This window comes from Malaya genurostris, chromosome 1, assembly GCF_030247185.1.
Source record: "Malaya genurostris strain Urasoe2022 chromosome 1, Malgen_1.1, whole genome shotgun sequence".
NCBI classification, from domain to species: Eukaryota; Metazoa; Arthropoda; class Insecta; order Diptera; family Culicidae; genus Malaya; species Malaya genurostris.
In genome coordinates, this window is record NC_080570.1 from 119,845,648 (window position 1) to 119,865,145 (window position 19,498).

The 19,498-nt window shown below is 37.4% G+C and overlaps 1 protein-coding gene across 1 annotated transcript in view; it reads right to left on the minus strand.

Annotated features, from left to right (window-relative positions):
* The window catches only part of LOC131425621 (uncharacterized), an 86,389-nt gene that overhangs the window by 17,248 nt on the left and 49,643 nt on the right, over window positions 1-19,498 (minus strand). The window contains exon 2 of the mRNA XM_058587648.1: window positions 15,932-16,055. Within this exon, the coding sequence (XP_058443631.1) occupies window positions 15,932-16,055 (124 nt within the window). The remainder of the gene's footprint in view (window positions 1-15,931; window positions 16,056-19,498) is intronic.

The window sequence follows — 19,498 nt, forward strand, 5'->3', positions numbered from 1 at the left end:
TTTTGCGGCATAAAGGGCCATATTACTCGTACTTGTTTTAAACGGAAAAATATTAAGCGTAATTCAGTTAAATTTGTAGATGAATTGAAGGACGTCAGTTTTGGCGATGACAAAGTAACGAACATGTTCAACAAACTGGCAATGCAGAAAAGGGATTCATCCAGCGAAAATGACTCAGGTGAATTTGAGTGCATGCAGATACATTCTATAAATAAAATAAGTGAACCTTTATACCTAAAATTACAAATAGAGGGAAAATATATTAAAATAGAAATTGACTGTGGTTCCTCGGTAACAGTAATGGGAAAAACTATGTTCTGCAGGTTATTTAATTTGTCGCTGGTGAATTGCAAAAAGAGATTAGTTGTTGTAAATGGTTCCCGACTGAATGTTTTAGGAAAGGTTAAAGTGCATGTGCTATTCAAAGGAATAGAAAAAGTTTTGAGTTTGGTTGTGTTAGATTATGATTCAAATTTTATTCCACTCATGGGCAGAAAATGGATTGATGTGTTTTATCCGGACTGGAGACAGTATTTTACTGGTTTTAATTCGATCAATAATTTAAGTGTTTCAATATATAACGACGAACTTCTAAGTGATATCAAGCAAAAATATGTAAACGTATTTAATGACAATTTATCCTCGCCAATAATTGGTTTTGAGGCCGATCTAGTGCTTAAAGACGAAACTCCAATTTTTAAAAAAAATTATGATGTTACCTATAGATTGCGAGAAAAAGTTCTCCAACATTTGAACAAATTAGAGTATGAAGGCATTATCACACCAATTAAAACAAGTGAATGGGCCTCACCTGTTATAGCGGTGATAAAAAAAATCAGGAGATTAGATTGGTGATTGATTGCAAGGTAACAATCAATAAAATAATAATTCCAAACACTTACCCCTTGCCTGTCGCGCAAGATATTTTTGCGGGGTTATCGGGCTGCACAGTTTGCTGCGCCCTCGATTTGGAAGGAGCGTATACTCAACTATCCTTGTCAGAGAAATCTCGTAAATACATGGTGATAAATACAATAAAAGGTCTCTATACTTACAACCGATTACCCCAGGGGGCCTCATCTAGCGCTGCAATTTTCCAGCAAGTGATGGACCAAGTTTTAGTGGGTTTGGAAAATGTTTCATGCTATTTAGATGATGTGTTAGTCGCAGGACGTAATGTGAATGAATGTAAGGAAAAACTTTTTGAAGTATTAGATAGATTAGAAAAAGCGAATATCAAGGTAAACTGGAACAAATGCAAATTCTTCGTTTCATCTCTACCATATTTGGGTCATATTATTTCAGACAAAGGCATACTGCCATCTCCAGATAAAATAGCAACAATACGTGATTCGCAGGTTCCCAAAAATGTTTCAGAATTGAAATCGTTTTTAGGGCTTATTAATTACTATGGGAAATTTGTTCCAAATTTGTCCAGCAAATTATACTGGCTATACAAATTGTTAAAAAAAGAAACACAATTTGTATGGGATGATAAATGCAACAGAGCCTTCGAAAACAGTAAAACTGAGTTGATCAATGCAAATATTTTAGAGTTTTATGATCCATACAAACCCATTGTTGTGGTTAGCGACGCCTGTAATTACGGTTTAGGGGGAGTGATATCGCATATAGTGGAAGGAGCAGAAAAACCCATTTCATTCACATCATTTTCGCTTAACACAGCTCAAAAACAGTACCCTATTCTACATCTGGAAGCTTTAGCTTTAGTCTGTACCATCAAGAAATTCCATAAATATTTATATGGACATCAATTCATTGTTAACATTCTTGCTTGTCGTGACCTTTCATACATGAAACTTATTTATCATTTCATAAAGAAAATTGGAGTTTCAATTTAATAAAGGCCCCTTTTAAGACTTAGCTCTGATCCCAGCTGCGTCCATGAGTTCAACCAATAGCTAAATTAGAATAAAAATAATGTAATGATACAAACAAACTCGAAACAGTGTATGAAATTATCAACAAAAGTTCTGAAAATAACAGCTTATTTTATAATTTATAGAAGTTAATCATTTGGTTCAAATAATATTTCCGAGTAGATTTCATAATTAATGACGAGTTACCTAAGATGATATTTAAGCTATAAGAGAATATGTTTTAATAAATTCAAAACGTTGTGCCCTAGGCTTTGGATGATGAGCTACAGGGTGCGTACCCCCGCTTGGTGGATGGGGGTGGGAGTCAATTTACACTTCGCGTATTTACAAAGTCTGACCATACCGAGATCGATCGTTAGCTTATAAATTTAAAAGATGAAAATTATTGTGTTGTCTGAATCGATCACGGAGTGGACAGGACTAATAATGCTTGAAATTGACAATAGGTCATTAGGTGGTTTCGAGCATTCTTATGCCTGGAATTGGTCACCAATTTGAATTATTTTGATCCAGTTGGGATGAATATTAATATATCACATTCGTCCTGAGCTTGGTGAATTTAATTCTAAAAGGAGGACTATTGTTATCAGGAATAGGAGTAAATTGATATCCTATGAACCGTTTAAGAACTTTCAAACCTTTCCGATCCGGCTCGGTATCGGTAATGTTTACAAATTGCAATGATGACGAAACTGATTAATCAAGTGTGAATACACTCTCATATCGGGAAAGGTTTGAATGTACTTAGATTTCTCAAACTTGGACACAGATGTCACCTTCTAACTAAGAGTGTGAGATGTGTGTTTCTGGAAGAGAGCGGTTCACGTGGACCATTTCATCCAATCACACCTAGTATTTCTTCACGAAATACATGTAGTTCTTGTTTCCTGGATGCGTGCTCAACACTAGAAGGCCCAACACTTAGTTTAGACCTAGACTGCTCAAAGGCAGTCAGAATGATGGAAAGAGAGAAAGTCAATAATATAAACTGTGACAGAATAAATAAAAGCTAGTGCAGTATTCCTAAGTGCATATATCGTTAAATAAAGAATTAAAAAAGTTCACAGAATTTCACGCGGTCCTTCCATTGTTTACATATTGTGACTTTCCTGGGCAATCTAGTGTTAAATGCGCATCCTTACATTATATAATTTAACAAGCTTACTAACACCTAATTTTCTTTTATTCTTATCACGAGAAAATATCAAAATAAAAGATTATAGACAAAAACGATATGGATATACTAGGATGCTACAGGAATACCAAAAGGAAATTGAAAACAAATCAAGAGCCCCAGTGAAACGACGAAACATTGGTATGTTATTGTAATAAATCTTTTGATGACATATTAACTTTTGGTAAGTCACAATATTTCTATTTTTATTATTACTTTTATTATTATCATTATTATTATTGTTGTTGTTATTGTAATATTATAAATATTTATTTCTTTATTCTTGATAAATTATCACATTGAGATATTAACAGGTTTCTCCGGCATAATAAAAAAGCGATGCAATGGGGAAAAGGAAATGTAACGTAACTTCGACAAAGATAGAATTAATCAGAGCAGATTAGAATGGATAGTGTTAGTAGATCAAACATATCTACATCTGTTTAGGAACTTTAAAGTAATAATCGTTTGTACCGCTTCAGACATATAAGACTATTTAGGAAAGCAGGGACAAGACCGAAGCGGATACAATGCGAAATTTGCAAAGTTTCATCGACGAGGACATTTAAGACACAGAAGCAGCTGGTAGGATGACAAAATACGAATACGACAGAGACGCACGACTCAATGATTGACTGGTTACAGGGTGAAGCACACACTTCCTGCTCAAGTGACAAATTCTCTGGCGAACTTGCAATAGAAGATACTCGTATCTTTCGTTACAAATTGATAGCCGCAAAGGAATCTGTCGCTTGGGTTACATGCTGGAGGATTTCCTCATTCGTTACTAGTGTTCATTTGGGCACCATAGCCTAGTTCGTCTGGTATGGAAAGTGTGGATCGTTGTAACCACCCCCCTCGGCCAGAGCAGCCCATAAAGGGAAAAAAAAAAAAAATAAATTCAAAACGTTGTGACTATGTTAGAATTAAATTAGGATAAGAATATTATGTAAAAGTGATGCTACGGCGAAGAAAAACTTATGTAAACTGCCTTAAGAAATAAACGTATTTATGAAAAAAAAAAATCAATTCATTGTTTATACCGACCATAAACCCTTAGTGAGCATTTTTGGTAAAACTGGCAAAAATTCGATCTTTGTAACAAGGTTGCAACGCTATATTTTAGAATTGTCTATTTATAATTTTGAAATTAGATACAGACCGGCCGCTAACATGGGTAATGCGGACTTTTGTTCTCGTTTAATTTTAGCGATGAATTACCGATTGATTTTACACGTGTGGCACTTGAGACAGAAAAAGACACATTTTTACAAAAGATCAAGAGTTATTTGATTAATGGCTGGCCAAAACGTGTAGATAAACAACTCAAAAACGTCTATGCAAGCCAACAAGATTTAGAATTCTATAATGGTTGTTTATTGTTTCAGGATAGAGTACTTATTCCACAATCAATGCAGCACGCAATTCTAAAATTATTACATGCGAATCATTCAGGTATCGTTAAAATGAAGCAATTTGCGCGTCGCTCTGTTTACTGGTTCGGTATAAATAAAGACATTGAAGTTTTTGTAGGCTCATGTGAACCATGTAATAGAATGGCTATTGTATCTAAACCCAAAATCAGCTCTTCTTGGACTCCTACTACAAGGCCTTTCAGTAGAGTTCATGCAGATTTCTTTTATTTTGAGCAAAAAACTTTTTTGTTAGTTGTTGATAGTTATTCCAAGTGGATAGAGATAGAGCAAATGAAACATGGTACAGATACGAAAGCAGTTTTACGAAAATTAATAAGCCTTTTTGCCAGGTTTGGTTTACCAGACATTTTAGTAACAGACGGTGGTCCTCCATTCAATTCCGCACATTTTGTTTCCTTTTTAGAAAAACAAGGTATTAAAGTTTGGAAAAGCCCACCTTACCATCCATCCAGCAACGGACAAGCCGAAAGGTCGGTAAGAACCGTGAAAGAGGTACTGAAGACATTCCTTCTGGAGTCAAACGTTAAGAATTTGGACTTGGAGGACCAGATAAATATTTTTTTATTTAATTATAGGAACACTTGTTTAGCTTCTGATGGGAAATTTCCATCTGAAAGAATATTTAAATACAGACCAAAATTATTGATAGATTTGATCAACCCCAAACTACACTTCAAACAATTTTTAAGCCCTGCACCGAAGAGTTTCAATGAGGATTCAAATGAAACATTAGTTAAACCAACAAAACAAGACAATATTGATAAGCTAGTAGTAGGTGATGTTGTTTATTATAAAAATCATAAATCCAACGATTTTTCTAGATGGTTGAAAGCAACATTTTTGAAACGATTTTCCTTGAACACATTCCAGGTGAAAATTGGAAACGCTACCCTGATGGCGCATCGCAGTCAACTGCACGCACCTAATGAAATAAAACATCGAATTCGGGGGAACATTCTCCTACCCATTGTTACAGAAAATATGAACAAGAACAGTAAATCAAATGCATGCGAAAAAGGAAGGAAAAGAGCGAGGGCTCCTTCCGTAATAGACAACGATGAAGTCATCAGTAGCAAAATACCAAGACACGACGATAGCAATTTTGGTACGGGGAACGGTTTTCGAGGATTCTCGACCATTGGCGGGGAAACCTTTAGGGGATTTGCGAGTGAAAATTTTAAACCCGAAAGTGATGCAAACTTAAAATTAGAAACGAGACCGAGAAGATCAGATAGGTTGAGTAAGAAGAAAAAAAAAGTTTACAGAAAATAAATTAATGATTTAAATGATAATGTATTATCGCTCGAGAATAGAAATATCAATTTATTGCAAAAGCAAAATCAAATTTTAAAGATTCATGAATTTGTAAAATTATTAAGTGAATTACGAATAACTATAAAGCTTATAACTGCTTGAAAACTTATGAAAATTTATACCATTTTATGTAATTAAATGTCGAAGTTTATATTTGAAAGGAATCATACTCAAAATCTGAAAGGGTGAAGAAGTTGAAATGACCAATTAGATGGTGCATACCAGACTGAGAGGAGGAACTCTTTCTCAATGCTAAATTGAGAGCGCGTTCGATTCGTGCGAATAAAGCGTTCGACAACGATGAGCAGGCTCATTCGTATTTTGTATCTCTAAACTTGTACGCGTGTTTATTAGTAATCCGAAAACCCTTTTAAAGTTTTATAGATATATAAAAATTGTTACATTCATCTTCGTTCTCTTCGTGGACGCGGGAACATTTCGCACACCGCTTTTTAGCTTTGCAATTTTCTTCCTTGTGTCCAAAACGATGGCAATTGTTGCAGAATACGAATCTGCGCGCGTACGGTTGAATTTTAATTGATGTTCCGAACACCTTCATTTTTTCTGGCAAGTTGCCAGCACGAAAAGTTTTCTACTATCTTAGGTTCCTCAACTAGCATATTTGCCGTAATCCAGAAGTTTAGGAACACGATGATCTTATTTCTCCCCAAATACTTGAGATCTGTAATATGGTTCCGAAAACTCTTGATTTTTCGCAGCATCGATCCAACTGAGATCTTGTTTATACGATTCGTTTTACCGATTAACTCGATGTATACACGGTATGGTGCAGTATCTCTTGCTACATATTTATAAGATTCACGTGGTTGATCATCCGCCATTTTGTGTTCGCCATTTTTGCCGGCATCGTTTTCTTTATCTGGAGGCAGCGATCCGCCTCCTCCTTCCGAATCCATTATATCGGTAAGAAACGCAGAATTTCTCTAATTTTTCTGCTAACAATCAACGTAATCCGAAAAAAACGATCTAAAATCGTCAAAATCACTATTCAACTAGCTCTTCCGAAAGTTCAATAATACAGCTCGTAATGAGTGCACGCACGAAGAAAAGAGATTAAACCACTCGCGCCGGCGTTCATCACTAGAATGATCATCTACCTTGAGCGTCGTACATACTTGTTATTTTTCTGCTGAACTTGAGTGGGCGATCACTGTCAAGTTTCGCATCGCTTCGCTTTGCGTCGCTTGTCGCTTTCTCTCTTGCTTCTCCCTTAGATTTCTACCTGTGCACAGTGGTTCAAAAGCGCAATTTCACGCTCTTAATTGATAACTCATAGGATCGTGGTTTTTGAGGTACAGTATCTTCAGCAAAGTTGCTTAGAATGATAGACACCATCTTTTGGCAAATTTCATTTATGTGATTAATCCTCCTAAAAGTGAGATAAACATTTTTATTTTAGCTCAGGGCCAACATAGGGGCTAAGTTACTTCGACAAAGTTGTGCAAAAAGTTATTTCAAACAACTTTGCTGAAGGTACTATTCCCGTAACTTGAGTGTAATTCAAGATATAATGTATTTTCTGAAAAGGGTGTCCAATAACCAGTTTTTGTAAGAAAACATATATATTTTCAATTTATATGAGTTTTTCATGTTATACAAAGTTTTTCATCTTTAAAAACTACACAACTTTCTCGAACATACTATGCTGCTATCATTTCAGTTTAATGAAATAGAGCAATTTTTCATGTTTTTTTAAATAAAATTTCAGCTTGTTTATTATCCAAAGGCGCAGGAAGGTGCAGATGAGACTACTTACATATTAAACTACTTCAAAAGAGCTTTCATATCGTGGTTGAATTACTCGTCTGCGATCGTCTGCAGGCGAGATATGATGAGGTTCATTGTATTTCAGATCAGATTTCAGTATATATTCATTACTATGGTACTTGCCACAAAATATTACTTTTTTGTGCACATTGAAGTCTATAAATTGAATAGTTTAGTAACTGTTTTGTCACAACTTTCAAAAAAGTCATCATCAAATCGAATTAAGTTATGTCATCTTCTGGTAGAGAAAAGTATGATTAAAACAAATTTTTTAGTTATTTGTATATTTTTATGATAGCTGGCAATGTTCTTAACCAGCTAAAAGACTCTTAGCATCGTTCGACAGATTCTTCTTGGACTGGTTTGCCCATTCACGAATATTTGTAACCAAAGGATCCAATGAAACTAATTACCAATTCATAAAAGACACTTCTTTATCTCTATAAACAGCACAATATAGTAAGCGTTTATTGATCTCCACATTTATTGATGAATAGAGGATATTTATCCGCAGAGCTTTTCTATAGAAAAATTTTCCAAAAAATAACATAACGTAATTCGACATGATAATTGACTTTTTTCAAAGCAGTGGCTTCTTATCTCACTTTTAAAAAACGTCGGACAGTTACTTTCAAAAAACCGTCTGTAATTATTACTAAACTTTTCTATTTGTGAACTTCGATGTCCATAAAAACCTTTTATTGTAAGAGTTTCCATGGTAACGAATATATACTGAAATCTGATCTGAAATACAATAAACCTTATCATTGATAATGTCAAGGACAAGGATATTTGAAAAGAACATATCTAGCCTGCAGACGATCGCAGACGAGTAATTCAACCACGGTATGAAAGCTCTTTTGAAGTACTTTAATATGTAAGTAGTCTCATCTGCACCTTCCTGCGCCTTTGGATAATAAACAAGCTGAAATTTTATTTAAAAAAACATGAAAAATTGCTCTATTTCATTAAACTGAAATGATAGCAGCATAGTATGTTCGAGAAAGTTGTGTAGTTTTTAAAGATGAAAAACTTTGTATAACATGAAAAACTCATATAAATTGAAAATATATATGTTTTCTTACAAAAACTGGTTATTGGACACCCTTTTCAGAAAATACATTATATCTTGAATTACACTCAAGTTACGGGAATAGTACCTTCAGCAAAGTTGTTTGAAATAACTTTTTGCACAACTTTGTCGAAGTAACTTAGCCCCTATGTTGGCCCTGAGGTAAAATAAAATGTTTATCTCACTTTTAGGGGGATTAATCACATAAATGAAATTTGCCAAAAGATGGTGTCTATCATTCTAAGCAACTTTGCTGAAGGTACTGTACCTCAAAAACCACGATCCTATGAGTTATCAATTAAGAGCGTGAAATTGCGCTTTTGAACCACTGTGCTGTGGCTAAAAGACTTGTGTCGTCACAGAATAGCGATTTCTGACAACCAACGGGTAGATTTGGAAGATCAGAAGTGAAAATATTATACAAGATTGGAGCTACGCTCGAACCCTGCGGAACACCGGCTCGTACGGGTAGCAATTCAGATTTACAATTCTGATAGCTAACCTGAAGAGTACGATCAGTTAAATAATTTTGAATCATTTTGATCAAATAATTGGGAAACTGGAAATCAGACATTTTTGCTATAAAACCTTTGTGCCAAACACTGTCGAATGCTTTTTCTATGTCTAGAAGAGCAACTCCAGTGGATAACCCAGAAGATTTATTTGATTTTATCATGTTCGTTACTCTGACAAGTTGATGAGTAGTTGAATGTTCATGACGAAATCCAAACTGCTCTGGTAAAAAAATTGACTTCTCATTTATATGAGACATCATTCTCAACAAGATAATTTTTTCAAAAAATTTACTGATAGAAGAAAGTAAGCTAATTGGTCGATAACTTGATGTTTCTGCTGGATTTTTATCAGGTTTCAGGATAGGAATTACTTTAGCGTTTTTCCATCTTTTCGAGAGTTTTTGCCTTTCTCATATAGAAAGGCTATACAACCACTGCAAAAACCGACTGTTGAACCGAAGCCAGGAGGGCCGAATGTCATATACCATTCGACTCAGCTCGACGAACTGAGCAAATGTCTGTGTGTGTGACAAATATTGTCCCTCACTTTTCTCGGAGATGGCCAAACCGATTTTCACAAACTTAGATTCAAATGAAAGGTCTCATGGTTCCATACAAAGTTCCTGAATTCATTTGGATCCGACTTCCGGTTCCGGAATTACAGGGTGATATGCACCAAAAATGGGAAAATAATGCATTTAAAATGTGAAAATAACGTCACTCACTTTTCTCGGAGATGGCTAAACCGATTTTCTCAAACTCAGGTTTAAATGAAAGGTTTCACGGTTCTATACGAAGTTCCTGAATATCATTTAGATATCATCATTTAGATATTTGGATACTTCTGATTCCGGAAATACAGAGTGATATGCACAAAAAATGTGAAAGTAATACATCAAAAATGTGATAATAATGTCACTCACATTACTCCGAGATGGCTGAACCGATTTTAACAAACTTAGATTCAAATGAAAGGACTTATGGTCCCATACAAAGTTCCGAAATATCATGCGGATCCGACTTACGGTTCAGTTATTACAGGGTGATGTATACAAGAAATGTGAAAATAATGTCACTCGTTTTTTAGATTAGCATCACTGTTCTCATACAAATAGGCAACGCAACTGTCAAACACTAGTTTGGAAAAATGATGCTGACTGTGTGACATAAATACTGAAGCATGCTTTTGTGAACTACTCTAATCAATCTGAATCAATTGGTGTCAAAATTAGTGTCCGAAATTATTTAATAAAAGTATGAAATATATTTTCATGAGACTGTTATGTAAGAAGAGAAAGACATTATCACTCCACTAGGTGGATTAAGAAGAGTTTTTTTTTATAGGTGACCATGCAAATAGTAGCGAGTTATTCAAAACTGATTGAAATAATATAATTGGGAAATCTTGTTATTGGATGACCAGAAACACTCATTTCGGCTACATCGGTTCACGATCCCACCAGTACCGTAAATAGCAATTACAACTCCTCAGTGGACACTTTGATTTTTCGATGACGGTTCGACCAATATATAAAGTGAACGACTTACGTAAAGTGAAACTTTATAAAGTGATAAACTTTTCTCATATGTAAGTCTAAGGAGTGTATCGCAAATAAGCTATCCACATACATTTGTGTTGTACGCATGTATTTGTGATGGTTTTTTATGTTCAGATCACAGCATGCTGTGTGTTCCGCGTTTGGCTGTCAGCTTTCGATTGGTTACTTGTTTGTGCGGTTGAAATTCTGCGTTTTCAAAATGTCGCGTTTTGAAAAGGAAGTAAAAATTAAGGTTCTGGACACATGGCTAAGTGAGAAGGGTATTACTATGCGAAAATTGGCGAAGCGGTTTGGAATTCATCATGCCAGTGTTAAAACCATCATTAATAAGTTAGGGGAATCCACTATTCTTTGGATTAACTACCAGGAAGAGCCAGAAAACCCGATTTTTCCGACCCGAAACTGGACCAGAAAGTGGTATCTCTAATCATGAAGAACAAATCAATGTAAATACGTGATTTGGCCAAAAAAGCAGGAACGAGTGTCGGAATGATCTAGCGAAAAAGTTAAAACGATCGTTTTCGCCCGGACCAGATGGTATTCCTTCTGTGGTGTATAGTCATTGTGCTTCTGTTTTAGCTGATCCTTTGTGCACTATATTTAATAAATCATTTGAGTAAGGAATTTTTCCGGTGACTTGGAAGCAGTCTTTTATGTTTCCTGTATACAAGAGCGACGATCGTTTTGACGTAAGGAATTACAGAGGCATAACGAATTTATCTGCTGCATCTAAGCTATTTGAAATAATTGTGAACACCGAGGTACTTTTTCGTACAAAAAATTACATCTCCTCTGATCAGCATGGATTTATGCCAGGTCGTTCGGTCAGCACGAATCTCTTAGATTTCACTTCCACTTGTATCTCGAGTTTGGAGGAGAGAGTACAAGTTGATGCATTATACACTGACCTGAAAGCAGCTTTCGACCGAATTGACCACTTTTATTCAAGATTTTGCGGCTGGGTGCAACAAAAAAGTTTATTGAATGGCTTTGCTCTTCTTTATGTGGTAGAGTTTTGCGAATAAAGCTAGGCTCCTGTGTATCATCTCCGTTTTCAAATCTATCTGGAGTTCATCAAGGCAGTAATATGGATCCATTTTTGTTTTTGCTGTTCATCAATGATGCTGTTTCGCTGCTCGGTGTTGGTTGCAGATTAGTATATGCCGATGATTTGAAATTGTATCTTGAAGTTCGTTCTACCGACGACTGCATCCGGCTTCAAAATATTCTTGATACATTCGTCGCCTGGTGTCATAGAAACTGGCTTATTGTCAGCATTGCAAAATGCCAGGTCATAACGTTCCACCGAATACTGAATCCAATTCGATTCGACTATGAAATTGATGGACAAACGATCCAGAGAGTTGACCATGTTAATGACCTTGGTGTTTTGTTAGATGCCAAACTTACCTTCAATCTGCATCGTGCATCTATAATTTCAAAGGTAACACGGCAATTGGGTTTCTTTGCGAAGATCGGGCGGGACTTCAAAGACTCGCATTGCTTGAAAGCGTTATATTGCTCCTTGGTTCGTCCTATACTGGAAAATGCTAGCCTAATTTGAAATCCGTATCAGCTCGTTTAGAACTTACGGATTGAACGCGTACAGAAAAGATTTGTTCATTTAGGGGTTAGCCAAATTTTATGCTAGGGCACATAACCGTTTTTATTAGTTTTACGTTTCGTCTTTGACTCATCAGTGCAGAGCAGTTCAAATTGAACTGCTTAGTGCTAAACTCGGCAGTTCAATTTGAACCGCTAAGCAGACGTAAAGTTTCTGCTACTTACAGAACACTTTTTTGATTTGCAACGGAGTGCAATGTCTTTTCTGACGTGCCGAACGAAAACGTGTTTTCGACTATTTCTGGCCGATGCAGGTTAGGTCATTTAGGGGTTAGCCAAATTTTATGCTAGGGCACATAACCGTCTTTACGTCTGCTTAGCGGTTCAAATTGAACTGCCGAGTTTAGCACTAAGCAGTTCAATTTGAACTGCTCTGCACTGATGAGTTAAAGACGAAACGTAAAACTAATAAAAAGATTTGTTCGTCTTGCTCTATAAAAAACCTTCCTTGGAGGAATCCGCTTGACCACCCACCATATCCCGAGCGCTGTCGAATGATCGGACTCGATTCATTGAACGCAGAAAAATTCAGCAAGCTGTTTTCGTGGCAAAACTGATTAACGGTGATATCGACTCTTCGAAGATTCTGTCTCTTCTTGATTTCCATGCTTCACAACGATCGCTGCGCTCCACCAGTTTACTGCAGTCGAGGTTTCATCGAACGACGTTCGGGTATTACGAACCGATAACATCTTGTTTGAGGACGTTTGGCACTGTTGAACATCTTTTCGATTTTGGTGAACCAACTCACAAATTTTCGCAGAAAGTACTACGTTCTACAATTTTATGACTTGACTGATACATTTTCATTAAGATTAAGATTAAGACCATTTTATTGTAAGTTGAATTTCATAATTATAAATAAATAAATAAATAAATCAAGAGCGAAATCACTTGAAGACCTACAAGAAGCAGAAAATCTAGATACAAAGTGTAGAACAAAAGAAGCTGCTCAGCAACAAGGGCCCGGAAATTGTATTCGCGTCTTTGCAGTGTCCGGATGCATGCGTTTTAATGGACGATGAGACTTATGTAAAAGAGGACTCAAAAACCCTTCCAGGTCCACAATGCTTAACTGTCGTCGCTGGGGAGGATGTGAGCGATGCGGACAGGTCGATTCAAGTGGAGAAATTCGGTCGAAAGGTACTGGTATGATAAGCAATATTTTCCTGTGGTTTGAAGTCAACCATTTTTTACATTACCGGAACTATAAATGCAGAAATCTATCGATCTGAGCGTCTCCAGAAGAGATTGCTGCCTTTATATAAGAAGCATAGTACACCTCCACTTTTTTTGGCCGGATTTAGCATCGGCTTTCGAGATTTTCTGCTTCCTTCTTGTAGGTCTTCAAGTGGTTTCGCCTTTTGATACACGGATCATTCCGACACTTGTTCCTACTTTTTTAGCCAAATCACGTATTGACGTGGATTTGTTCTTCATGATTAGAGATACCACTTTCTGATCCAGTTTCGGGTTGTAAGAACCGGGTTTTCTGCCTCTTCCTGGTAGCTCATCCAAAGAATAGTGTTCCCCAAACTTATTAATGTTGGTTTCAACACTGGCATGATGAATTCCAAACCGCTTCGCCAATTTGCGCATAGTAATACCCTTCTCATTTAGCCATGTGTCCAGAACCTTAATTTTTACTTCCTTTTCAAAACGCGACATTTTGAAAACGCAGAATTTTAACCGCACAAACAAGTAACCAATCGAAAGCTGACAGCCAAACCCGGAACACACAGCATGCTGTGATCTGAACATAAAAAACCATCACAAATACATGCGTACAACACCAATGTATGTGGATAGCTTATTTTCGATACAGTCCTTAAAATCTCTTTATTACTCCTCAATTAGGCCAATTCTTGAATTTGCAGCGCCAGTTTGGAATCCATATCAGTGAACTTGGTACCTGAAACTGGATAGAGTTTAGAACAGGTTCGTACGAATAGCTCTCAGGATTGGGAGCGGATCATATCGCCGAAAACCATTTCGCCGAAAGTCGTTCCGCCGAATGCCGTTTCGCCAAAAGTCGTTCCGTCGAATAGGTCATTTCGCCGAAAGTCGTTTCGCCGAAAGGGTCATTTCGCCGAAAGGGTCATCTCGCCGAAAGGGTCATTTTGCCGAAAGGGTAATTTTGCCGTAAGGGTCATATCTCCTGCATGTTATGTCTCCTGTATAACTGATGTGGCGCAGCCACATAACCGAAGCCAAGATGACATAACCGACGCCAGCTGAGTCGGCCGCCGACCCGCCGTCGGAAGCGGCGGCCTCTTACATACAAACCTGTAACCGCCTCGTTTGCCTGGTCTACTCAAAGCTAGGTTTCTTTGCTTTAGTTAGGTCCGTACGAGCGGTAGCGAGGTCGGACAGCACATGAACTAAAATGATGTGGCGTAGCCGCATTAGTATTTTTTCATTTTCACTTAATAAACGGAAAATACCACCTACATTTGCCTGGATCTACTATGCAATTGCTTTGATGCTTACTAGCTAATAGTCAACAAGTTTTCTTGGGAACTACTTTCTGAGGTTAATGAATCAATCTTTATTCAAGAGTACAACAATCAATCATTATTCAAGAAGTACAATGGTAAGTTAACAAAACGGGCGTTAACGCTGTCATCTTTCGTTTGTCTTTAATTTAAATCAATTCTAATTACGATTTCAAGACGATTTTAGGATTCGGCGAAATGACCCTTTCGGTGAAATGGCTTTCGGCGAGATGGCATTCGGCAAAATAACCCTTTCGGTGAAATGACTTTCGGCGAAACGGCTTTCGGCGAAATGACCCTGATCCCTCAGGATTATACCATGGCGTGACCCGTCGTATTCAACAAGCTTTAACAGTCACAAAAATTATGAATGGTAAAATTGATGCACGTGAACTGCTATCCTGCTTGGATCTTCGATCCGCGAGAAAAACTCGCGATGTATCGTCATTATCAACGTGATTTCATCGGACAAGTTACGGATATCACGAGCCAGTCTCTTCAATGATATGTACTTTTCCACGACCAGAGAGTACCTTCGAGTTTGACAACTCAACGGAACGGCAATCCAAGATCGAGTGGCATGGAAATCTACTAGTCGTTCAGTCATGGTTCGGAGATGGGAAATATCGTCTATGTTCATATAGTCGTGTTTCGTCTTCGATTCGTCAGTGGATAACAGTTTAAATATAAAGCATATAAAAAAGGTTATGTGCCCTATGCACAAAACCTATACCTAAACAGTAGACATTTAAAAAGAACAATTGTTTTTGTACCTCAATTTAAGCTCTAAACTTGTTCAAAAATTATAGTTTTATATTTCATTCGAACATTTTAGGTACAAGTCATACAGAAAGTGGAATGAAGTGGATCGGATCAATAGATCAAGGCCATGACCATGAATTTAACAATCGGTCAAGGAACTGGAAGTTCTTATATCATTTCATTACCCCACAAAATATCTCTCTTTTAGAATTCCGTATTATTGGTTCTGATGTGCTGATAGTAAAAGGATCGAGTTGTTCGGATTCCTGCAGTAGAACCCTCGGCTACCTACCTTTTCCTTCGACTGATGTAAGCTATCAATGTTATCAGGATGATACAAGCTACGAGAACTCCCATTCCGACAGCGGCCAGTGTTATTTCCGGGTGAGCTTCTCCGTCCATCGAGACCATAGGAACTGTACGAAGGGAGAAAAAACAAAGATTATATGAATGATGGAGTTGACATGATAAATGTGGCATTCAAATAAAATAGATCTGAATGGAAGATAAAGAAGATCAACATATTTTTATCGGTAGCAGATCGCTCGCAACCTTATGTTCATCCTCATGTCAAACCTGTTCAACATTCACAATTTCCGCGAAACCAACCAGCCAAGTGTCAGCCACCTCACACGAACAGCTGTCAAGTTGCGCTTTCGTTTTACATGTTGCCACTGGCTCACCTCCATCAGCTCGGTACGGACGACGCGAGACCAACAGACGAGACGACTCCTCTCGAGATCGACTCGAGTAGGTAGGTTCGTGTTTCCCAACTATGAATTTCGTCGTGCATAAATCTGCATGCGAACTGAATTAGAATTTAACAAACTATCAGCTTAGCGAAGCTCGGCCCGGAATTCCCTGCGCTCAAATTTTCATGAATGAACTCGAAACTCGTCCGGGGTTGGTCCGCGTCGCGCGTCTAGTTCTTATCGACTTGGGAAGCACTGCGGCAGCAATCAGCAATAAAAAAAAAGAATACAATGAAATTACAAGCGAAACTAAGTGGTTACGATGGTTACCGGTTGGAATGTTATCGGCGAAGAGCGCAATAAAAAAACGAAGCCGGCAGAAAAAGTCATTAAATCGTGTGCTGATAAATAGCAACAATCACAGCAATCTGGCCGAAAAAAAAACACGCTTGTCGATTTGATTTCCTTACAGGTGTCAGATGAGCAGTAAATTATCGTCGGAATCAAGTCCGTTACTCGCTGATTGATGATCGATCCAATTCTAATCTCTGTCGCGGTGTGTTCTACAAAAATGGTAATTACGGTGCCAGGCGCGCGCCGCGCGTTTGTGCATTAATGAACCAATCACCAATGCACACCAGGCAAACTTTTCCCTTGTTTATCGACTTGGCTTGGCTGGCAGGTCGGAACGCGCGCGCGCTGCGTGCTCGATCGCGCCTGAAAAGAAATCATGACTAGTTCTGCACGTTCTAGTTCATCCGCAAACAAACTGGGCGTCAAGGTCGTTCGCCGCGAGTTGTAGGCGCTTTGTCAAATACGGTTTTATTACGGTTATCCGTCAAATCTTTATGCGATCATATCGGCTTTTGCTGTAGGCAACAATCGTCGGGTTTGAATCAGTTAATTTGTTAGGTTTGCTATCGAGATTGGAATGGCTTGGTGAGATAATTCTATTAGAATTATGATAGAAACAGTAGTGCAATACAATTATGTTTCATTTAAATTTCGATTAGTGTGTAAAAAGTGCAACTGCTCATAGGGTTTTTAACGTTACAACTAACCTCAATTTTAGTGACAGTTTTTCGTAAGGAGAATTCTATGAAACCAGCACTAGGGAATAAATAATTTGAAGCCTTTCTTCGTAAGGCAAGCGGTTTCAGTATTCTAAGCCTACTGCGATACAGTTTTGCGCGTACAAACATTTGTCATGAGGTTGTGTCGTCTTCGGTAAACAAAGATACAACCGCAAGTAGCTTGAAAAACTATCAGACGCTACACGGTAAAATTTTTCTACCTTTTCTAGTTTGTCTAACTGAGCAAACAGGCTTATTCTGACAGTAATTGTCATTGAAATGTTGTCCCGCCGATTAGAATCCTATCAAAAGCAAATTAACACAAGATGGACCCAGCAAACAAAACGTGGTCCCGAGTAAAACACTAAACGGCTTTGTAGCAGATGTTATTCATTCGATGTGGTTGTTTATCTAGAAACGTGCCATTATTCCTGGAATCCAGATCTGTTCCTGTCCGGTGCGCAATCGCGCAAAACCGCAGTCACTGTCTCAGACGGCTCAGTCGTGATTTATCGTTAGTTTGAGGGCGGTAATTACGGTACCTGCTCATCATCATGGCAGCCAGCAGTCATACATGTCATACATATGTAATGTAGGAAAAGTTGGATGCAAAGGCTGGTTTCAATTTGAATAATTATAGATGTTGAACTTTTCTCCGCGGGACGCCGCCGTATTCGCGCGCTTTAGCCGATGTCGGTGCTAGACGAGGCAGGCAGGGATAGTGCTATTAGTAGCGTTTTGTTTCCATTTGTATATTCTTCTCTGAGTATTCAGAAATAGAAATATTCAGTATAACTACTCTTGCCCTTCTGTCGTGTAATAATACAGCTCCAAGTTGGACCGGGAATTTGTTCGTTATCAAATATATATGTTTACCATTTTTTCCGATGTAATAATACTATGTTCGCACCTGCAGCAAATTACATGTTTTAACGATAGTAATATGAAGTTGAAACCGCACTGTTCAAACTAGAATTATATTGTACGCATGACATATTTCTTGTTATTGAGTATGTTTAGAAACAAACTGCAAAAACGCTAATATCGCAGGTAGAAAAGAAAAAAGTACGTTGACAACATCCGGGAAGTAAGAAATAGGCCAGGTACTTCTCCTAGTTTCGGAGCTTTATTGGTTCAAAACGTTGGCCATTTAAGAGAAATGAATATTTTTGAGCAGCAAATGACCAAAAAAGTCATCTTTTAATACAAAAAACAAAAATGGTTGTACCAGTTTCCAGTTTTGTTTTATTATAATTACATAACTACTTTGATGGAAAAGTACTGTTGTTGAACAGCTTGTCATATGACATAGTTGGCGGAAAATGCTGGCAGGGTTGTGCTTTACTGACAATTATATCATGTTTTTTAGGGAAAACATGGTTTAATGTGACGGTTCTGAATATGAAATAATGGAAAAGTAAAACATGTTTTTTCGCTTAAAACATGAAATCAGAGTTAAAACTTGTTTTAACTCATAGTGTGAACATAGTATTACAGTGGAGTTATTAGAATCGTCTTTAGAGAAACCGTTTGTTGTTCAATGTGAGAACACAATTGTTCTCTTCTACGCTTGTTGAGTGCCAAATAAAAACCGACAAACCACAATATTTTTTCTCTATCCACTCAATTTTACCGAAAATAGCTTTACTCATTCGGCTGTATTCTTACCCCAATGAAAAAGGATGCACACCAATGGTGACATGGGTCTGATGTCTGACAAAATGGAGGCAACAACGCTCAGAAGGGGAACAATTAAATGGATACCTCTTATCTCTTTTAGAGTCATTTGACCAAAAAGCGACCGAATCATGTCCTCTTAGGTCCCTTTGGAAGGCGCAAACGGTGTGGACAACATCGTCCCAAATCTGCACACCTAGTAATTTAGTTGCATGTTAATCGTAGCTCTCTTTCTTAGATAGCATTGTAGAATGCTTGGTACTTTCTCAGACATTCGTTACTTTTACTCAGTACCACACTAAGATTTTAGATTGAGTGCATTTTTTTAAATGTTGTTTATGCATTATATGATATATTCTCTCTTGCCTAACATCGACAATGATAGAAACAATTAGAGCGGATTAACAAAAGTTAGTA